Genomic DNA, 22386 nt, shown 5'->3' with positions numbered 1-22386 from the left:
TGAGTTCAATATAAATTATATAGAATAAAAACAACCTTTAATCTCCTGCAAGGGGGGAAATGTAGTTATAACAGGATATTTAGGAAGTTATGATCTGCATATATGCACAGGTCATATGACTTGGGAATATATAGGGATATTCTTCATTTCTTTATTTTCTGCTAGATTCAAAACTACTAACTATAAAGAAACCTACAGCACATGTTTCACTTATTCTGTGGTAAGGAACTTAAGAAAAAATAAAAGGACTTTTACAAAATCGATATCTGCAGGTCAGACTTCAAAGTAAAATATAAGATGCTATCGGCCAAGAAATCCCAGATGGGTGCATCTCTGTGATTTATAAAAAAAGCTATGCACTGTATTTGCCAGTGACAGAAAAAAGGGCACTCTTCATATTTAGAAAGCCAAATTTAAGATTCATGAGTCAAAGAGGTTAAATGTTCAAATAATTGGATTGGAAAAGTTCCTTTGTTATCATGTATGTCACTGTGGCTTTGTGTTTTTATTCAAACAGTACTTTGTAAGATGCAGTATGGCTTGAATCTTCTAATTTATTAAAATTTCTGTCAACTTCAATTGAGACTGGTATGATGTAGTCTTTGTTAGTCCTTGTCAGCAGAGCAATGGCTAACAAAGAGGTGTTTTGCCCTAAACTGACCTCTTTCTTTCCAGCCTAGGTGAAGGACAGTTTTGTGTAACAGGAACTACAGTGAAGCTTTAGTGTTTCTTTGAGAAACAATTTTATTGTGTGTTGTAGGAAATAATTGCAGTTAATATTTAATTTACCTGTGCAAATGGTTGTTTGTCTCTGGTTTCTGTCTTAAGAGATTCTAGTTATTTTTATAGTAACATTAAATAAAGAAATTCAACTGCCTGGATCACCATTCTTGGACATTGTTCCATAGAAGAAATGGATGAAAGGGGAGCTATACCACATGAGCAGAGTACAGTAAATACCATTAGCTCCCAGTGGCAACCCCCCAATCCAATCTCTATTTCTATATCGGTTCATTGTTCCATTGTGGTACAGTGAGGTGCTTTCAGCAATTTTTACCTGGCTGTGCAGCATTGGGGTGGGGAGGGGGAAGCTATTCTCAACCTCTTGTTCTGTATGAGCAGCCCTTTGGGAGACTAAAAATACTATGGATTGTTGACTTGTCTTAATCCTCTCCCAGCACAAACAACTGCCTCTCTTATAATGGTAAGTTTCATTGCAGACTGATGCAGGAACAAACCTCTGACATAGGACACCAAAATCAACACAAAACTTACTTCCTCCACATTTACATTAAAACTAAGAAGCAAGTTCAGCAAGACTTGTGCATTGCATACTTTATTTTTTCCATTTGTTTTTAGGTAAACAACAGCCAACAATATTTTCAGCCACACCTGCATATTTTATTTGCTGAAATCTGTTAAGAACCCTACTACTGATGTAAATGCAAAAAAGAAAAAGAAAAAAAAAAAAGATTTGATACAGTCCACATCTTTTCATTAAACTTTTTTAGGTTTCAGATTCTTTCAGGTTTACTTGAAGGGTGAGGCTAAGCTTTTACTTTCACATTCAAAAAACAGAGTAGACAGAGGAGCTTAAACATCAAAACTGATAGATTGCCTGCTATTTTATGCTGAATGTGGACAAATTGGCATAAATACAAGTGACAAATTAGCTGCTGATTGATCTGTAAAAATGGAAAACTGAAAATTATGGGAGGAATTGGTAACTTAGACAAAAAAATATGACCTGCAAGTTAAAACGACCAGTGCATTTAAATTTATCCCTCAATATCTGTTTGAGACAGAAGTATGATTCTAATATTTAACCCAAGTCTTCCTCAAAATTAGTTTTCATTTGAGTTACTTTAAGAGCAAATGTAAGCTTAAACCTTAAACAGACAGTACAAAATAAAATGTTCACTATCAATTAATTTGAAAGGAAGCACCATTAGAGAAAAAAAAGCATTAAAAACATATGCAAAAAATATAATAATTTAAAGGTAGTTAACCCTGCTCTTCAGGCCAGAGTAAAGGCAAGTATTCTAATTAGCCTGTTTCCACAGTATTGTTTTAACAATATCTAGTGACCTGTGAGCCTTAAGCTCCCTTCTAATGAAGACAATCCTAAAGCAGTAATTCAACACAGGACAGCTGACAGTGTCCAACCTGCCTATATAATCTGCAAAGGATTAATCCTCTCCCTCAGCCCCTTCTCTTCTAGCCTTGCTAATTTGATGTAATTAAATTAAGTGGAGACCAAAAAGTGGGGCACTGCTGCTTGCCCCTGTGATTGGTCATCCTTATTAGAGGGTACAAGACAGACTCCCAACATAATGGGAGCAACAAACCCTGGTAAACAGAGTGAGAGAAAAAAACCAAACAACCCTTTTGTACAGCCTATAAAGGAAATACTGCAATCCACAAAGAACACAATGCATGTCAGCAGCACAAGCTTTAAACTTCTAGCAAAGATTATCAGGTGGGATAATGCATACACATAGCAGAAAATTTACTGCAAAGAATAAGTGTACAGACACAGCACCATTTCAAATATTTATGTCCAAAATTCTATATTGTTTTCCAGTATCTTGTGGATATTGCATACACAAATAAACATGGTATTGATACTCACATAAAACAGTCATCAAGGAGCCTCATGCTTTTTTTTGTGAACTTTAAAGGAAACAACTACTGTATTTCACCATTATACTTCTTACATTACGTCCTCTCTTCAGTACCTTTTACACGTCTTACCCCCCAATCCACCTCCCTTATGCTGTTAAAGCCCTTCTCCAGCACAAAATGTGCAGTATCTTTTTTTTTTTTTTTTTTTTTTGCAAAAAAAAGAAAACTTTGGGTCAAGTGCCCATGTGTAAAAATGGCTTTTCTGGATTCTGAAGCCATTTCTAACATGATCCTAAAATACCAACCATTATGTAAGTGAATGCCTTCAGAAGTATAATTAAATTATTGTTGTACCAAATTCTGTAATCTATTAAGATAATTTAAATTTTACAGCGCAAGTGACTATTTATGAAAAGTACCCCTTAATTAAATTCAATAGGGTGGGTCAGTTTGTGTTTATTTAATAGCGGCTGTTTAGCGGTCTCTGTAAAAAACTAAATTCATGGCTTGGTATGAAAACTGAAAAGTATGTAATAATTTGTAAAGTGACATACATGATGCAAGTCCTTGACAAAAGTATTAAACCTTAAAGCTTTTCAGATTTTGTAACATTACCACTACATAACCTTTCTTCAAACATCACAAGGGAGTGAAATTTGTAAAGTGAAAAACTAAACAATCCATTCATCTGTTTATTACCTTTACCCACTTATCCTTTCTAGGACGTGGAGGGACAGTTACCAATACCTCTCTCCACATGCATGCAACACACTGGTGTTATATAGGTAGAATCTCATCCTTTTGGCATAACTAAACTGTTTGCGTCTGATCGACATTCTGAATGAAAACATCTGCCTCTGAACTGTACTGCAACAGCACGTCTTACTGCTCTGAAGAGATAAGCTTTCACCTCATCATGAGGAGGCCCCTGGGCACCTGGAACAACCACTCTCACTCTTCATGGCAGGAGACCATCAATTCATGGTTGAGGTAAAGTTCCACCCTCTGGGCTGGTAGCATTACGCCATGGATGCTCAGTCGAGCGGTCTAGATCTCACCCTTTTGCACCTTCCCTCTGCTCCCTCTTCAATTCGAAGTGATACATGAGTCTATGCCTTGTGGAGCAGAATGTGGCACCATCCAGGCAGAGTTGACAAGACCCAGTGTCTTAATGGAGCAATACACCAAACGGGGCCTTTGTTACCCCAACCAGCTGCATATCTTCCTCCCTTGCCAACAGCCTTGGCTCTGATAGAAGTGTCTCACAGTATCGACAGCTTCTAATTTACTCTCTCATCATCACTTGCCTCATTTGCTTCACATATACAATGCTTCCTTTCTTTTTGGTTGAGGTCAGTCATTTTGTTTGCCAGCAGTTTGTTGATTAGATTTTATTTTCACAGATTTTATTTTCATCAGCCAAAAAATAAAAAATAAAAAAATAATTAAAAAAAACATATCAAAGCAGGACTTAAAGGAAAAATCAAACACAGCCCATTCGACTGATTATGTGGCATGATTCATCAGTTCGTTATTTTGTTTTCAGCATGTCTGTGTGCGGGCATGTTCCCGCCATCACAGCCTCCAAATGGTCTCTGCAAGTTATTCTTTTTCATTAGGCAGTCAGCAGATGTGGAGTGAGACTCCAGCCCTGATTACTAAAAAAAGACAAGTGCTGGATAATTACAGTGGAAGTGAGGCAGAAAAACCAAAACGCTAATGGCCGCAGGTCTGATCTGAGACGAAAGACAACTCCTGCTGCCCGTCACTCTGTGCAGCTCAGAGAACTTGTTTTCAGACAGAACAGGGCTGTAGTGCTTTACTGAGAACAATGCAATTCACACAGAATTTACTCTACACCCTAGCCAGTACACAATGTCTGTGCCACAGGTGGGCTGTTTTTTAATTACCTAATTTATGTGCTTTTCTCTAATTGCATTTAAAGGAAGAACAACAGATAGAAAGTATTCCCTATTGTCCTTCTCATTTTTAAAGCCAAACACTATTTGCTTTGGAGCAATGATGTGAAGTATAAACATTTTAATAATTACTGTGCCTTGCAAAAGTTCAGACCTCTCCAAATTTTTGCCATCAAGGTTTGTAATGAAATTTTATGTGACTAATGTACAAAACGTAGCGCATACATGTAAAGTGGTAGAAAAGGGATAACATGGACTATAAATTAGAATCTGAAAAGGGAGACATGCATATATTTTCACCCCCTTTAATCTGAAACACCCAACTAACATTGAATGTAGCCAATTATCCTCAGAAGTCACGCAATTAGGTAAATAGCATCCACCTGGGTGAAATTCTGTCACCGGATAAATCCAGCAGTTATGTTTAGGTCTGAAATGTTTGTTTGAGAACATTAGTAAGCAAATCACAACAATGAAGAACAAGTAGGCTAGGAATAAAATTGTGCAGGCGTTTAAGGCAATCTTAATTTATAAACTAAAATTCAGATCTTTAGGCAAACAATTACCTCAACATAGAAACAGAAAGTGGTAAAATCAACAAAGTAATTAGATGTACGATTTGGTTTCTGGCACAGAACAATGAAGGGGGTAGAACAAATATGTGGAAGAAAGTGACCTCGTTAGATACAATTTTTATTATTATTATTAACTTACAAAACCCTGTTCGCTGAACATACAATACTGACTGTAAAGCATGGCAAAAATGGTTCAACAAAGAATTAACCCAAGACGGCTGAATATATTTGCCAGATACACTTTTTTTAAATCTTTTTGACAAACCTCTATCCATTCCCTTCCACCTTGCAATAGTATTATGTTTTATGTTGGTCTATCAGACAAAATCTCTATAGGAATATTTAAAGGAGTATCAAAACTTTTGCATAGCCTTGTACAACTGGTGTGGTGGAAATATTCCTGTAGATCTAGCAGCAGGGTTGTCTACAAATTAGCTATTTGATCACTGAAATAGTAATTGGATCACCAACTAGGTTAGTGTTAAAAAGGTTGCATGCATCAGAAAAGAAAGGAATAAAAGACTATAAAATTGATCCATAAACTTTGTTAAACCACAAAACACAATTCACATGCAAATTAATGTGGTAACTTTGTTGCCTATGAATGACACTGAATATTTTCTTTTTCTTTTTTTGTTTTTGTAAGCAATACCCAGGGGTACAATAAGTCCGTCCTGGCATTAATTGTAGGATTAAACATCCGCTTTGCTTCATTGCTGACTACCCTCACTTTGCAAGTAAGCTCACTAAGTGGTGGGATATTATTTAATTAGATGAATATCTTATGGAAATCATACTCCACAATTAATGTGGATAAGATCCAGATGAAAAAAAAATAAAATAAAAAAATCACCAGAAATAAACACCGCCTGCGTTATTGTGTGAGAGGGAGTTTTGTCGTGCAGCATAGCTTCTACCTTTGCAATTTATATAGAGTGAAGCCTCCCCCTTATCAGCAGGCGATGTGGGAGCGCCAAAAGACCCAAAACCGTCATCTGCCACAAAGCAATGCTACAAATCTCCCAACAAACAAATATATAAACAGAGAGAGAGAAACAAGTGTGCGTGGGTTTACATTGTATTTTTAAGCAGTGTTGCAAAATAAATGCTAATATTAGCTTGCACTTAGGTGTTAGGCAGGGATGTTTTTTTATCAGGCTGTGCCAGCAGGCCTGAGGCTGTAGGAGATGGAAGGAGCAATGAGGAAGGTGAAATCCCACACAATCCTATTAGAGTGGACGGGTGAGGGTGGGAGGGGTTTTCTTTGCTGCTCACGCTGCAGCAGGTGAACAAATGGAAACTGCAGAATAAATAAATAAATTAATTAAGCTAACTATAACATGTTTATGTCTACAATTGCAAACCAAGACAATCTTTTTTTTGTACTTTTATTCAATTTAATATAAGTATAAATTTAATATTAATAATATAATTATTAATAGTAATATTAATATTACTTTCAAAACTGCTTAAAGTAATAATAATTTGTACATCAAAAGTAATTAAACCATGATTACAGTTGTTCTTTGTCCTCTAAAGCAAACATGTGAAATTTAAGTAAAAGCTTATTATTGATCGGGTGAAAGATGGTAATCATATACATTAGTCCTCTTCCAGCTACCATGCAGAGAAAGACATGCTCTTTGCTGTTCCCAGTGGCCAGCTTTATCAGCCTGTGAGGGTTTGAAAACATATAATCTCATCTTGTGCTTCTCCAGTTTCCCCCCTTGCTAGTGAGAAAAATAATAGAAATTATTGGAATTATAATCATAATTTCGAAGATCATAAATTTTCGGTTCATACTTCTTGACAATAACATGGTGATGCATAGAGATAGGTCTTTTTCAGTGTGCTATTCTGCACATTCCCTTAACTGTCCTCTTTTAGACTTGCTTGTGACAATAATTCAAAGTGATCAAAGAGATGAAAAATGATTTGGTGTATTGCTGCTCATTGTGTGAGTAGTGAACTTGGACGATGCCATCCGCATAAAAGCTCGACTGGCAGAGAGATAGCTGCCACCTCATTATAATGACAGAGAATGAGGCTTCTCTGGGGTGACTGAACTCAAACCAGATTAGATAAAATAATGTGGGCTTTTTGCATTCTTGATCTCCTCTCTTCTTACAACCAAATATTTATTTATATTTCCTTTTCTCATGTGCTTCTCCCCTGAGAATCACCAATGCATTTATAGAGTCGACAAGAAGGGACTGCAGGGAGTTACCTGATCTGTTTCCTTAGCGCCTGTATTAACACCTTGTTGTGCACAACAGCAGCATCAGCCTTTCACAGATCATGTCCTCTTCTTAGGTAGTACGAATGAGAAATGATGCAAAGTATTTTACACTCTTTTCTTACAATCCCATTTCCTTCATCTTCCAGATCTTCTGTGCAATATATTCTTCACATAAGGTCATTTTGCTCATTTGTTCTTAGCTTCAGCAGCTAAAGTTCAGTAAGAGCACAGTCCTATCCCAGTCCGAACAACATCAGTTTTTATGCAAGTCTCTAATCCTGTGCAATGTCAATAACAAGGAAAATATATATAGTCTATATGTAGTCATAGGGTACTTATCCATTTGCAGATGTTGCATTTTGAAAATATAAGCAGTAGATATTTCACTTTATTTTTGTATTTTTTATCTGATTTGTTAAAAAAGAAAAAAAAAGAGCGAAATAGAGACATCCAAACAGACAAAAACTGAACAATAAATCTGAATACATGCTGCTGTTGGTGACTCATTAAGTGCTTATGGGTAAACAGCTAACCAACTCAAGCTCATCCAGGATCTGAGCAACTGGGAACTGACATCCCCTTCAGTCAAAACAGGGGACTCTCATTCTCCCTCTGCCTCTCCACCTTCTAAGTCTCCCATCCGAGGATGGCCACATTACTCAGCTGACCCCTCACTGCCCACCGCATGCATAGTCAGGTTTTATTTCACTTTATGCCAACCATAGTCTGGTCACCACAGAATACAAGCAAATACCACTACAGGCACAAAAGCCAGCATACTCTTTCTGCTTGGATAGACCATGCAGACCAATGAGGTTGATGAGGGCAAGTTAGGCCAAGTGACTGAGAAGAGGAAAGAAAGAGAGGAGAGAGCAGTCAAGTATCATAAGATTCAAGTACTGTAGGCTGAAGACCCAAATAAAAACGGTGTTTGCCTTCTCATATATCAGAGGAAGAGGAGAATGAAACAAGTGCAATCTTCAGTCTTTGATTCCTGGGTCAATAACCACCCAGCTCCCTCTAGAGCAGAGGAACATGTACTCAGATCCTTATCAGGGCAGCTATCATCTCTGCAGCCTCACAGAGGCGAAGATACTGTCATCTTCACACTATCACAGAATGGCATCAGCTCGGAGACATGGGAGTAATTATATTATACAAGCTCACAATACACTGGCAGCAAGGCAACACCAAAGATCATCAAATTTTTGCCCTGCTCTCTCTTTTTCTCCTCACCCTTCTCTTTTCCCCTCTCCTCATCTGCTGTTTTCTCCTCTATATTTTTGTATTTCCTCCATCTGTCTACCCTGTCTCAGCGTGCTTTATTGCAATGCTAGTCTTTTTAATGTTCAACCATTAACTCCGAAACTGGAAAGCTTTCAAATTGACAAATAATCACTTAAATTGCTTCAATGACTTTGATCAACCCAGGCTTTGGGACACAAAAGCGATTTGTGAGGTTGGTGATGCAGCAGGTGAGGTGGGGTGCTGTCGCGGATGTGCTAAGTAAGTAGGATGTGTAACCATCATGAACACAATGGCTGACTTCCTGAACACACAGAGAATTGGAAATGTACCACCCCTCTTAAAGCTCTTGGTGATGTGACAACCACAAACATCAAAGTGTGGGGATTCTGTGTGACAGATTAACTAGCTCAAAAATAATACATGGTTTTTAAATATTATTATGTTAAAGGCTGTGCTTTGACTATGCCATTTTAATACATGAATATGCTTTCATCTAAACTATCCCATTACAGCTCTGGTTGTATGTTTAGCATGGTCCTGTTGAAAGGTGAAGCTGAACCGGATTCTTTAGTCCTGCAGGTCCTATCCTATCCTCACAGTATGATGCTGCCACCAACAATTCTTTCAAGACTGTCTTCAGTACAGCTTCATACATTTTTCTATAAAAAAATGACAACTTTTTCTTTCTCCACTTAACAATATCCCCATTGAATGACACTCCTACCACCATGTTTCAGGCTGGGGATAGTGTGTTCAGGTTTATGTTTAATTCTGTTTTGCATGATGTAATAATATGTAAATAAAAATCCCCAGGGGCATAAAAACTTTTCCAGGATTCCCCTTCATTGAGCTCATCCATCAACTCTAGACAGTTTCTATATCCTGCTGAAGAAAGTCATTCAAACAGCATGATGATGCCACAACCATTTTTAATTTAAAAAAAAAAGTGTTTTCCATAAAATTCTTAAATTTTAAACAGCTTTGCAAGGCACATGTGCAATAATTACTGTTCAGTGAAACAGAAATGAGACCAAAATGTAAAACAAAGCAATAAGAACATGAAGAGCAATCTATGTTGAACTCAGACAACAGGATATGAAAGATTAATAAAAATTGTTCTTCCCACATTAAAAGGTCTGTCTTTGTATGTAGCAGATAAAGATCTGACCTGAGTATCATAGGTTAGAACCGTTAAATGTTTCTTCTATTGATCTGACCATTTCATCTACCCACTGCTAATGAATACGAGCAGCAGGTAGACTACAGAAGAAAATATGATAATTCAGTTATTCAGTGTATCAAGTAGCATAGTCATCTCTGGGAAAGAGAGAACTATCACCTCAGGGAGTTTATCCTTGATAAATGGTATATCTACTACTCACAGCTGATACTGTCTGAACCTCATTACAGCTCACCCTAAACAAACAATACATCACACTCCAACTCAATTTCATACATCCTGACCATGCTAATCTTTTTCCTTCTCTCCACATGAATCAATGACAAACTTTCAAGTGGACTACAAAGAAAACTATACTTTTTCTCGTTATACAATTATAAAAAAAATGAAGTGGGCCCTCTGTAGTTCTAGGGTTTCAGCATATAGATGATCTTGCGTTTACCAAGTTAATGCAGAAAAGAGCAAGGAATAAATTTCACCCTCTTCACTAATTAAACAAGGGCAAAACCAACATTGGAAAAAGTTGGTGTATAACTAAGTTTTTACTGATCTGTGTTATATAAATGAGGAAAAGCAACATTTTTTATTAGATCCATTCCAAGACAAACAAGTAATTTCCATATAACACTACAAGGGAGGATACCAGCTTTGTTTGGCCAAATCACTTGAGACAACGTTAAATTCAATGTGACAATAACAGTTTAAGTTATGTACAGTTATGTAAGTGTTGCAAATAGGATTATACTTTTACACTGACAATCACACTATAGGCTAAAACTAAAGTAGAGACATAAAAGCAGCAAGATAAATGGTAAAATATTGACTTTCATGCTGTTGTTTTGATGCATGGTAATTCGTCAGACAACGCAGGAAAAAAAAAATCTGACTTGTGAAGTTTTGAGTCTAAGAAAACTTTATTGACTAAGCTGTAAACGTATAATTGCTGCAGCAAATATAAAACTCATGCTAAAAGCAACCCCTCAGTGACACAGAGGAGAAAACAACACTGGGTCTTTTTACAACTACTGGATTTGTTCCAGAGCCAGGAACCCTGCCGAACGGCACGTCTTTCTAATTTGAATTTATCTACCTTCTGCACAGAAAAAAAAAAAAAAAAAAAAAAAAAAAACTTTTATCATGTTATAAAGAAAGTTCTAAAGAGAAAATCATCAATCCCAATTATGTTGCTAAGTCATAGAGCCCTAGTGCCCCAAGGTTCTTAGGGAAGGCAAGGGGCATGGTTTGTGGTGTGCTTTCAGGGCGGGTCATGGCAGATTGGCCTAATTGGCCTGTCTTGTTGTCTAAGTGGGTCAGCAAACCTCACATCTCTGCCATCATCACTGAGGCATGCCAACTCCTTTGTTGGGGATAGTCCAACTCTACCCATTGATCCAGAACAAAGAACTGTTCTTGTGTAAAACTAAGATATCCTCTGAGTGCCAGGAATGCTTTGTAGTGGAGCTGTCAGTTATCCTCTTATGTCTTAATGTTAACAATAAATAATCCATCAAATTAAACAAGTGGTATACTGCGAACAGTGTACTGAGTGAAATTCAGGGTACCTCAGCATTACGTCAGTGTTTTACCAATACTGGTTACGTCACTCACAAAAGGCCTAACTGGTGGGATAACTAAAGAGATAGAGTTCTGCATCAGTCTCAAACTTAATTTGATTTAAAACTTCTGCAAACATCCACACAAGTCAAGTGGAGATCAGCACATAACAGAGAATTCTTGATTTCCCTCCCCGACACATTACAGTGAAGGAAGCATACTGCAGTCCACCATTTGAAATTACATTCTGGATGTCTAGCTCATCTTTTTTGGCTCACGGGGTAAAGGGAGCTCCTCTATACACCACTCATGGCAGGGCCCAGAAATGGTTTGACACCCTGCAGAGCTGCAGGCAACTCATATTTGTCTATCCCTACTAGGGGCAACATGGAGCGCCTCAACCTCCTAATCCACTCTAATCTGGACACAGCGGAGCATCTGCAGATATGGATATGGATAATCTCAGTCATGAGAGAGCATGCTTTGCTGACAGAAAGAAAACACTGTCTAAACTGGGACTTGTTCAGTCTTAGACATTTTTAAGTGTTAATATCAACCACTGAAGGACAACTGAACAGATGGCACTCTGCTCAAAAACTCACTGCAGGATGAAAGTCTGAAGAGAATGAAAAAGGGAATACTTACTGTGCCCTGCTCTTAGGGATGCAGGTGATCTGTGGATAGCAATAGGCACAATATGGTGACGCTTGTTTCCATGGGATGAATGAATGTGGTGGAGGCTCTCCACAGCACTCGGTTCTGAGCTCGCCACAAAGCCCAGGGCAACAAGCCACAGGGCCAGGTGTTTGAGTGTCACTGAATTCCACTTTAGGGGCTCTACAATGGACCTCAGGGGAGCAAACTGTGCACTCCAGCCCTTGAACATCTTCCCTGAGTAGCCAGATGAGGCAGCAGATCAAGGTGAAACTTTGGCAAGCTTCACAGCCCCATACTTCTCACCTTTGCAAAACTCACCACGGACACTCAAATCCACAGGGAAAAAAAAAAGAAAAAAAACTAGGAAAAATGTTGGTTGTGGAAAAACAAACAAAAAACTCTTGCTGTTTAATATTGAGTTAAGAAATCCGTGGCAGCACCCAGGCAGAAAAAGAAATATAAATCATCATGCAAAAACATTCACTCAAGAAATTAGGGCAACCTTCAAGCAGAAATGGAGAATTCCCAGGTTGCTCCAATTCCCTTAGTTCTCTCTGTTTCTCTCTCTATCTTTCTATTAAGCGCTCACAAAATTAGAAACAGCTCTGAATAAAAAAAAAATAAAAAATTAAAAATTAAAATATTCCCAAAAATTTAAATTGCCAGCAGAAGTGGACAGCTTTCTCAGAAAGAGACTGAAAACACCTGTGCAAACTGGATTTCTTCAGAAAATCAAAGCAGACATTCTGAGTTTCCCTCCTTTTACTCCTCCAGTGGTCTCAAAGGACATCCAGAGGAATGAGACCATAGTTAAATCCGCGGCTCATTTGCATGTGCAGTGGCACGCACCAGACTGCGTGATTGCACCTGTAAGTTATGCCAAGTAGCGCACCAGTTCCCCATCTAGAGATTTCTGCTCTCAGTGAGACCCCGCAACACAAGCGACAAGCACCTGAGAGCAGCCCTGGGCAGAACGTGCGCTCAAACACACACGGGCAGAAGCAGAAGCAGCTCCGTTCCAGAAGATGTGCGCAAGAGAAAGAAGGGAGAGAGGAGGAGTAGAAGCGGGAGGATAGAGCGAAGGGTGGGGGGGGCCTCAGCAGCCAGCCAGGAAGCAGGGAGGGAGAGTGGCTATGCAAATGGGCTGCATTCACATAGCGAATCACTGGAGCCTGAGTGCAATGCAGAGGAAGAGCCTATTTAGGCAGAATAGCAGGGACTGATGCTATGTCCCCCAGCTCTGATTCCTTTCAACATCCCTTTCTACTTTCTCTCTCTCTCGCCAGCCGTTTTTAAGCCACTCTGCTCCGTGTGGACAATATCAAGCAGTAAAGAAAATGGAAAAAGAAACAAAATGCAGCTAATCTTTTCCCTATTTGTAAGCATACCATCTTTTTTACATTCTCCTTTCTCAAAATCTGCCTTTTTTCCCCCTCAACTTTCTGTAATTTAAAAAAAAAAAAAAGTTGCACTTCTCCTTTGCATCGCCTCCAAGACCTCCTTCTCAACGAATCTCTCCTGCTCTGCAGTGTCGACAAGGTTTTAAAGAAAAGATGATGCTGCAGCTCTCATTCTTTCTGTCTTGCATGTTTGCAGACTCGCACTGCCACACACACATGCACGCCATAACACGTGTCAACAAAGTACGTAGTTGCCAGAGCTGGCGGTTGAGAACTGTCCACAAGGGAGGGGGTGCTGAATCTGGGTAAGTCTGCTGCCTCGCCTGCTAATAAAAGAGCATTCCTCACAAGAGAGAGGAAGGCTGATCGCAGGCTCTATGTGCAAGTGGGGGTTACAGGAAAGTAGGGAACATGTGGACATAAAAAGCCCTGCTGATAAACACAATCTGGTTCAGCTGGGAAGAGTGCTCAGAGTTTGGGACGAAAGAACACAAGGCTCAGCTGCAGTGTGCCTGTTTTGGTTTGCACACTGGCCATTCAACATTTTCCCTTTCGAAACGCTGTGTTCTGAGCTGGAGGAAAAAAAAACAACAAAAAAAAAACACTCCCGCACATACACCCAAACACACACACTGTAAGTACTGCTGAGCTAATCTTTATGGTTTACAGGGAATACACAGGCATTTCATAGCCAGAGAAAGCCATCTTAGCAAGAATGACATACAGGATTAGAAGTCCTTCTCTGCTTTAGTTTTCAAAAAGCTGTTTAAATAAAAACAAGGAATGAAGCCTAGAAAAAAAGCAATTCATTTAGGTCAATTTCAGTGGAAATCTAGAAAACTGTTTTAAAGCATGACTGATACCTTCCAAGTGAGTAACTGAGACAGAAAATGCATTGTGAAAATGCATTTTCCACAAAAGGCAAGTCCAGAAGTGTTTTCCTATGACCCTTTATATTAATAATAAAAAAAACCAGATGCTGCAAACATTAGGGAATTGTGTCCTTTCACCTTTTAGAATCTCAAAAACTTGGTGGAGCCACCTGGTGCAAAAGAGTCAGCAATATGGACCCACAGCTCTTTTCTCGTTTGCATTACTGAAAAGGGAAGCTCCTGCTGAACATGTTTACACTTTTATAATTACCGCCAGCCTATTCTGCATAATGTCTACTAATAAGGCAATCCATCTGGATTTCTGTCCAAGGGCAACAACCAAACTTAGTTTGGGTTCTTAGGTGCAATGTAGAGTGAAAATAATCTTAAGAGAAACTGATTCAAAAATTCAAAACTGTGAACTTTGCTAAATTCATTCAAATAAATTGTACTGATGTTTAATAATTTGCTATCATTTAAGTGACAAATAGCAAGATTGATATTGCTTACTTGTTCATTTGTGCCCCCAAGTGGTAAAAATCTAAAGTGCAAAAAATGTTCATGGGTAAACTCAGAAAATAAGAAGCTTAAGTTTGATAAATCCAGGGAAGCAGAAAATAATCCTAATTTAACTACATTCAAGCACAATATGTTTTTTAAAGTCTTCCCATTGAATTAAGTGATTTCCAATATGTACACCGTTCTGACTCAGTTTCTCTGCCAGAACTGAAAAGAAAAAAGAAAAAGGATAAGCTGTCTGCCCTTTGCTCTGACCGTTTTGGTAGAAATTTGATAAACTGAGTGTGAAATGGCTAAGAAAAAAAAGCTACCTTTCAAACTGCTTCAGGCAAAACATTCTCAACTAGCTTCCTTCCTGCCTGCATCAGAGCAAACACCTGGAGACCACAACCTAAACTAATTTAAACACAGTTACAGATGTCAGGTGCTATTAGCCAGATGATTACAGAGATTTGGCCATAAAATGAGAAACCCTCCTTCGAATACTGAAACCCCTGCTATTAAAGGACTTGACTTCCTACTGTTCTCATCCGGCTCCTGTTGAGATTACGTTAGATATCTCCTTGATTGAAAGCCAAGCGCAGCTCCCCTTTGTTTCTATTTAAGGCCCAAAGGGTTATGTCTTTGATGGTGGTGCTGCCTTAAGTCTATCTCTGCTATGTTACTATGTTTTTCTTTGTTTCTCTTAAAGTCTGAAATGCAAGCAAAAAATGCTCACATTTTAAGTAACTAAGACTTAAAATCAGACTTTTCAAACCACTAAGAAAAGTTTATTTTTGGCATATGTTTAAGAGGTTTAGTTTTAAAAAGAAGATTTTATTTTTATACACAAGAGAAAATGTTCTTCACATACTAACAATATATATATATATATATATATATATATATATATATATATATATATATATATATATATATATATATTTTTTTTTTTTTTTTTGGAAATTTCAAGGAAAAATGTGGGGAGAGCAACAGATGGATGCCTTAATAAGAGCACGAGCATCTGATCCGTCTGGGAAAAGGCCACAAAAATCAGCCAAAGAGCCCTCAAACAACACTTTTATACGACACGGACAGACCTTTTAGAGAGGGAAAGCCTCTCGAAGCCACTTCAGCAAAAATGTTTCTTCCCCTCAACAGCCTCAATGATGGAGACGCTTGCTATTTTAAGAAATCAAGCCTAATTATGTAGCATCCTAATCATTGCATTTTGTAGAATTCTGAATGAAGCTAAATCAAAACAAAAAGCAATAATTTGTGTTTTGAGTTAGGTGCTGTTTGACTGCTTTTCCTCTAAACGGATCTTGCTGGGAAGCATGAACCAGGTGCTGTATGTGACAGAAAACCACATCTGTGTCAAGTTCACAAAGGCATTTATCTCTGTGAATGTTTGGTAGAAATATTTTTTTTTCCGGACAAGAGAGAACAGTCGCTGAAAACAGAAAAAAACATTATTTACTATGGAGAGACTGGTGACTGACAATTAACAGTTATTTTCAGTTTAAGCTGACCCAGACTCTGACTCTGCCACTAATCTGAAATACTAAAAGCAGTTTACAATGTCAACTTGGTAATAGTTTGTCTTTGATTTTTTTTGTTTTTTTAAGTAAGCAATTCCACACTATGAGCCAATCTTTGATGCATAGTGTGAAGCCAACTCGTTTTTATGTCTAAAAACATTAGACCATAATACATTTTCTGGCTTTAATGCAATATGTAATCTTTAGAAATTTGCCAGGGATCTGGCTTTGTATTTGTGTGGCCTTCCTCTCCCACCGAGCTGCAGGTTTCCCCAGAGGGCGGCACTGAGTGGTGTGCACACCTATTTTCATCAAGCTCATCAGCTGGAGTATAGGAGGAGCTGACTGCAAGTGCGAGTGTCAACTCATACTGTACCATTAGCTCTCCATTGATATTTTTTTGTTTGATCTCCTTGGGAATTTGTGGCTTAATAACTCTGGTTACATTGACAGAAACACTTTTAAACTAATACGTACTTTGTTGAAACGTGTTTTGACTTAATTTTTCAGCTCAGGAACAATTTCAGTAACTAAACAATTTATGCATTTTATAAAAATCTACTGCATTTTTTATTACTATTTTTTTAACTGAAATCAGAGGATGCAAGACAAAAGTCTTCCCTCCAAAGGAAACATCTGAACCCAGTTAAATGCTCCATAAGCCTTGTGAGAGAATGAAAAATCCAAAGTATATGCTTGATACAAAAACAGTGCATTACAAAAAAAATAAATAAATAACACCATGCCCACTGAGAAAGAGGAAGGCGGAAAATCATGTTGTCCAGTTACTTTTCTCCAGACACAACTAGATGTTTTTTCAAGACGGATGAAAATGTGAGCAAATGCTATTCAATTTTGCTCCAACGCTGAATAGCATTTTTCAGTTTTGGTGAAGAACCCAAGAGGGATTTTATTTTTTAACTTCACTCTGTGTCAAATCATAAATCAAATAAGTAGAAAAATTGATTCACCAGAAGAGAATTACAGTTTTAGACTGACCACAACTTAAACCAAATGTTATTTTTCATGCTTCTAAATGCTTTAAGTCTGAAAGAAATTGTACTTTGAAAATGTGTGGGGAAATTCTTAACAGCCATATAAAGCAGGGCTTTAAAAGACTTACTGTAATTTATAAATATTGTATTCAAAGTTTTACTTTGATTTAAAAACGTAACAAAAGAATGTGGAAAGCAGTCATTATGGCTACCCTCCTCATCCGAGACGTTTTCAGCGCCAAGTTCCTTGGAAAAAGAAAACAAATTTAGATCCTTGCTCCTTTCTGCCAATGAGGGTTTTTGTGAATATCAAACATGTCCTTACTCATTCAGGCAAAATCACAAGTTCTAGTATAGAGTGCAACCGACCACACAAAGAACTGATGTCAATGTGAGCAAGAGTACGGAAATAGAAACATGGCACCATCTTAGTCATTGCTAGATGTGACACGATAAGAGCGGACAAACACAGGGAGTCAACACTCAACACAAACAAACAGGCTGCACGTTATTCTAACACAGAGGGAGGCCAGTCTGTCAATACTGTTTGTGTACATCACAGTGGGTACGTGTCAGATTAATATATATCACTTAGATTAAGTGTAGCAAACTCTTAACAGCATAGAGCAAAGAGGCCTCGGCCTGGTGGTCTCTAAATTATCTGCACCTCATCGTCTCTTGCTTGCAATGCAAAGCTTCATAGTTTAAGTTGTAAATGATGACTGCAGCTGTGACTGCTCATCATTATCTGATTATATCTTCCTATGAATAACTAGTTTTCATGCACACACAGCTGTTACACACTAGATGACTATTATATTAACAAAATAGAGCATATATACATGTAAAGACCCAAAAATGCCTAATTTATGTAAAATGTTTCAATCAAAAATAAATTTGTGCTTCTTTGGCTGATGATTATGCAAGTCGGGGCGGGGGGGCGCAAAATAAATAATAGTATTGGAGATAATATATTATTATGTTATATATTAAGGTGTACCTGTGTATATATAGACAGATTGGATTTTCCTCAGAAACTAGGTTTCATTTGTTCCTTTCAATCAATAGATATTGCTGGGATAGGAAGCCTCTGGAATATGCCTGATGTGACAAAGAGGCTTTTTTCCCTCCTAATGCATAGACAATGTCTTTGCAGAGTAATTCGTTTCCATAAATCCATTTAAATGAACGTTAAAATCAACCACGTATGAAATATGATTCAAAAATCATTGAAAATACGTGCAAAGAAAGGTTGAGTTTGTGTGCGACAGACACTTATGTGCTTGTCAGTAGATGAGTGTGTGGTGATGATGTTGCATCTGAGAATGCATAAACCAAATCCTAACTGTCAGTGAGAGAGATAGGGGTCGCAGGTCAGCAGTTTTCTGGAGGTTTTCTCTCCATCTCCTCTGACAGCTTCCAAGATGCAGTGGGCCACCGGGCCACACCGTCTGCCTGAGTCTGTCTCCTCTGCAGTCTTTCCCAAGTAGATCAGCTGCTGTTTCAGAGCGCTTTGTCTTGACCAGGTCAAGGACAGACTGTGTCTTTTCCTTTCAGGAGTCCACAGCCTCTTTGGCACTTCACTGTGCTAACTAGAACAACAAATAGGCTAAGTATAGACATTTCTGTTCTCAAAATGTCATTCTTATATAATAAGCACATTTTCAAAGAGATATTTATTATTTATTGAGAAAGAACTAACAAAGGTTTTAATGATTAAAATGATTCAAGAACTGTTATTCTGTAGTTTTTATTTTTCATCTATAATAAATCATCTGTGGCTTTTTAATGCTCAAATATACATGCATATAATGTTTTTTGCGTTGATTTCTAAGTGAACTTTCTCAGTTGCTGTTTCTGATAACTGTACAGTATGTAACATTTTCAAAATATTAACATACTCTGATGCTGCTACTACTTTTGAATTTCCCCACTATGGGACAATAAGGGATATTTCAATTTCTATTTCTTCTACTTCATTGTGTGAATAATTAATTGTGTTTAGGATTTGGCAGTATAGTTCTTTAAATACAATGATCTTCTTCAATCAAGAACTCAACTGCATAAATTCACTGAATAACTTTAATATAGCTCAAGCAAGAGAACCTCTAATTCAACCTTTGTTTTTTTCTGTTTTCTTCACCTTCCCAAACACAAAGGTGATGCCCATATATGACAGTGTATTTTTTTCTCTTCGCTGCTCTTCTTGAACTCATTCAAAAAAAGTCAAAAAGATCTTCAAAGATGAATGCTGGGGTTGGGTGTCCCGTTGTGATTTTCACATTTGCTGCAGAGAGTTCGCTGAACTTCACACATGTTTTGTTTGCAATTTTATATTCTTTGACAGGGAAAAATCAACTCTGCCATATTGATGTGTCAGGTAAAGCTGGTGATATGTCAGTTCTCAAGAAAAAGCAGAGGTTAGGCTGGCTTGAACTGATAAATACAATGTCACATGAGGGCTAGTGATAAACGTTAGCACAGATGCTACCCCAATTACCAGATAATAGTATTACTTTTCCCTCGTCTCAGCGTGTAGACACCGTGTGTGCACTGATGAAGACAGAGAGAACATACAAGTTTCCACTAAAAAATGCCAGAGCTAGAAATTTTTAAAGTTTCTTGTTAAAATCTATCAATGCCTGTTAGCAAATTATTTCATGAAGTGTATGTTCATTCATTATAATTCCTTAGGTTGCCAGTAGTAGTAGAGAGTATACAAGTACTCAATAGGTGAGAGGTAGTTTTTCTCTCGAACAGGCAGGTTGCATCTGACAGACACCTGACACAGGAAACTGTCTGTGTTCAGTTTTTCTTAAGACCTTACAATAATTCACACAGTGAACAGTAAAGATATCAAATCACTGCTGCCAAGTTTTAAAATAAAACTCTTCTTGTTGTAAGATAACAATGCAAATGACCTTGTCTAATACCATAATCTGATTCTGTGATCAAATTGCACTTTTTGTCTTACCTCTCCAGAATTTGATTATGAGGAATGTTGGTAGCAAGTGGAAGCTGTGTGTTTATATTCTTTTTTTTATTTATTTAAGAGGGACAAAGTTAAGAGATAATGAGATGATTTCCTGACATTTGAGTTTAGTTTATATTCTGCATCTAGCTGGAATGGTTGTAAAACCATTCATAAACATTTTTTATTGATCACCAGCTCAGCACAACCTTCTGATTTTATTCTATTAAACATTAAAGATGTGTCTCTCAGAATGCCATCAGCTGCCTTGCATTTGTGCAACATCTGCACAATAAGACTAAAAACTGGGGAAGTGTAACACTGCATGGGAATGTGTGATTAAGATGAATGCCTCTGCACAGAAATAAAGGGGTTTATGTAGTGCATTGGATGCTTTTTTGGCAAGGAGTAATAGTGGGATGGCTGACCAAAATAAAATCAGCTATGCAGCTTCACAGTGAATAAATATACAGTAAACCTTGGTGATGTAGTTTACCACTAAAATGCACTTAACTGCAACCTCGAACACATGAAAGGCTGATATCTTTCAGAAAGCACATAAAAAAACACATCCAGTGGAAAGCAATGGCAGTCCTAACCCTTCCAGGACGAGAACCATTTATGTCAAAATTTAAATATGCACAGGGCTAAACTGAAATGCTCAATGCATGAATTGTGAATGTGAGTTCAACTGTCTTTGTACTCTCAAAGTGCAAAATTCACTCGACTAAATTTCTTGCATTGTCAAAAGAAAAATGGATGTAGGTGTGTTTAAAGGGATGCTATTATGCTGGAAACAATACAGATGCACCTATTTTGCTGGAAACTATGGATGCATTGCAACAATTAGGTTACAGTGGTTCACAGCATCAAACTTCAGTTTACTACTGACATATTTTATGTAGAATTTGGCACTTTTTATATAATTTGTCTGGCCTTAAGCGGATGCTATTTGCTTAAATCAGATATTCAGTCAAAAACAACATTTTGAGTCCATTACACAACACACAATCCAGTGAAGAAAGCTCTTTGACTTGCACCCACTTTGGCTAACAGACTGATTGATCTGTGTGTGTTCTCCAATTTTGCTGAAAAGAGATAAAATCTTATTTGATTAGTGATGCATATACAATCTGTTCTTTAACTGTGTTACCTGTAAGTCGAGTTCAAGGAAAATTCGGTTCTATTTTTTCCCTCTTCAAAGCTAGATCTGCATTTGATCAGATAATGTCTTGCATATTGCTGACACAATTAATAGATTAATTAATAAATAAACATATCACATGGTCTCATACTGAAAATTTAGGATAATTTCTTATACAAAAAATACTTGTCATACTTAAAGGTGTGCATAACAGCTTCTAGAAGTTTAGTTGTATACATATTGGCTTATGCATTTTCTAGAATATGTACACAATGTTTATTGTATTTAAACTAAATTGTCAGTAAATTTTAATTAGACTATGATATATATATATATATTTTTTTTTTACAGGAAAAAAAAATTAAATAAAAAATTAAATAAAAACATGTCACAGGCAGAATAATTTTGTTTTCCTTCTAAAAATTTGCCTGGACCAATATCCACATAGCCAAAGTATTAAAAAGATTCAATTGAAATGAAATATACACCAGATTTTTGTAACAAACCATTCAATTCACAGCAAATAAATTAAGTTATGTGCAGTGAAATGGTACACCAATTAAATATTAAACACATAGGAGGAAATGTATATACCAAACAGCATATAAAGTCAAAAAACAACAACAATGACCTGAAACACTTATTGTTTCAGGTCACTGAAACAATAAGTGTTTCAGTGGGTTCATGTCTGTACCCCCTGAATAGCCATTCTACAGTATCATTAATTTATTTTCCCCTAACTCGTTTTAACAGGAAAGAGGCCATAAATCGTTGTTAAGGAGTTGAGGTAAACACAAGCAAGCAAACTTTTTTTTCAATGATACTTTACCGCCATAGTTCTCCTGGGGTTCATCTTCAATAGCCTAAGTCTATGAGAGAGGGGAATATGCACCGTGCTATTATGCTTCCCAACAGAATACTTTTGCTGAGACACTGTATCAACACTTTAATTAGTATTGTTTTGTGGA

At 37.4% G+C, this 22386-nt stretch overlaps 1 protein-coding gene across 10 annotated transcripts in view; it reads right to left on the bottom strand.

Moving 5' to 3' along the window:
• Window positions 1–22386, bottom strand: part of LOC122842860 (neurexin-1a) — a 234750-nt gene that overhangs the window by 103178 nt on the left and 109186 nt on the right. For 3 of the 10 annotated variants that reach the window (XM_044137095.1, XM_044137096.1, XM_044137097.1), the window contains exon 1: window positions 11986–13016. The exons of 6 other annotated variants lie outside the window; for them this stretch is intronic. In XM_044137095.1, coding sequence (XP_043993030.1) covers window positions 11986–12226 — 241 coding nt within the window. In that variant the 5' untranslated portion in view covers window positions 12227–13016. Of the gene's footprint in view, window positions 1–11985; window positions 13034–22386 lie in introns of those variants that run through there. One more of the 10 variants, XM_044137093.1, reaches the window with a different exon arrangement.

Source organism: Gambusia affinis, linkage group LG13, assembly GCF_019740435.1.
Source record: "Gambusia affinis linkage group LG13, SWU_Gaff_1.0, whole genome shotgun sequence".
Taxonomy (NCBI): domain Eukaryota; kingdom Metazoa; phylum Chordata; class Actinopteri; order Cyprinodontiformes; family Poeciliidae; genus Gambusia; species Gambusia affinis.
This window is presented reverse-complemented; position numbering and strand designations above follow the sequence as displayed.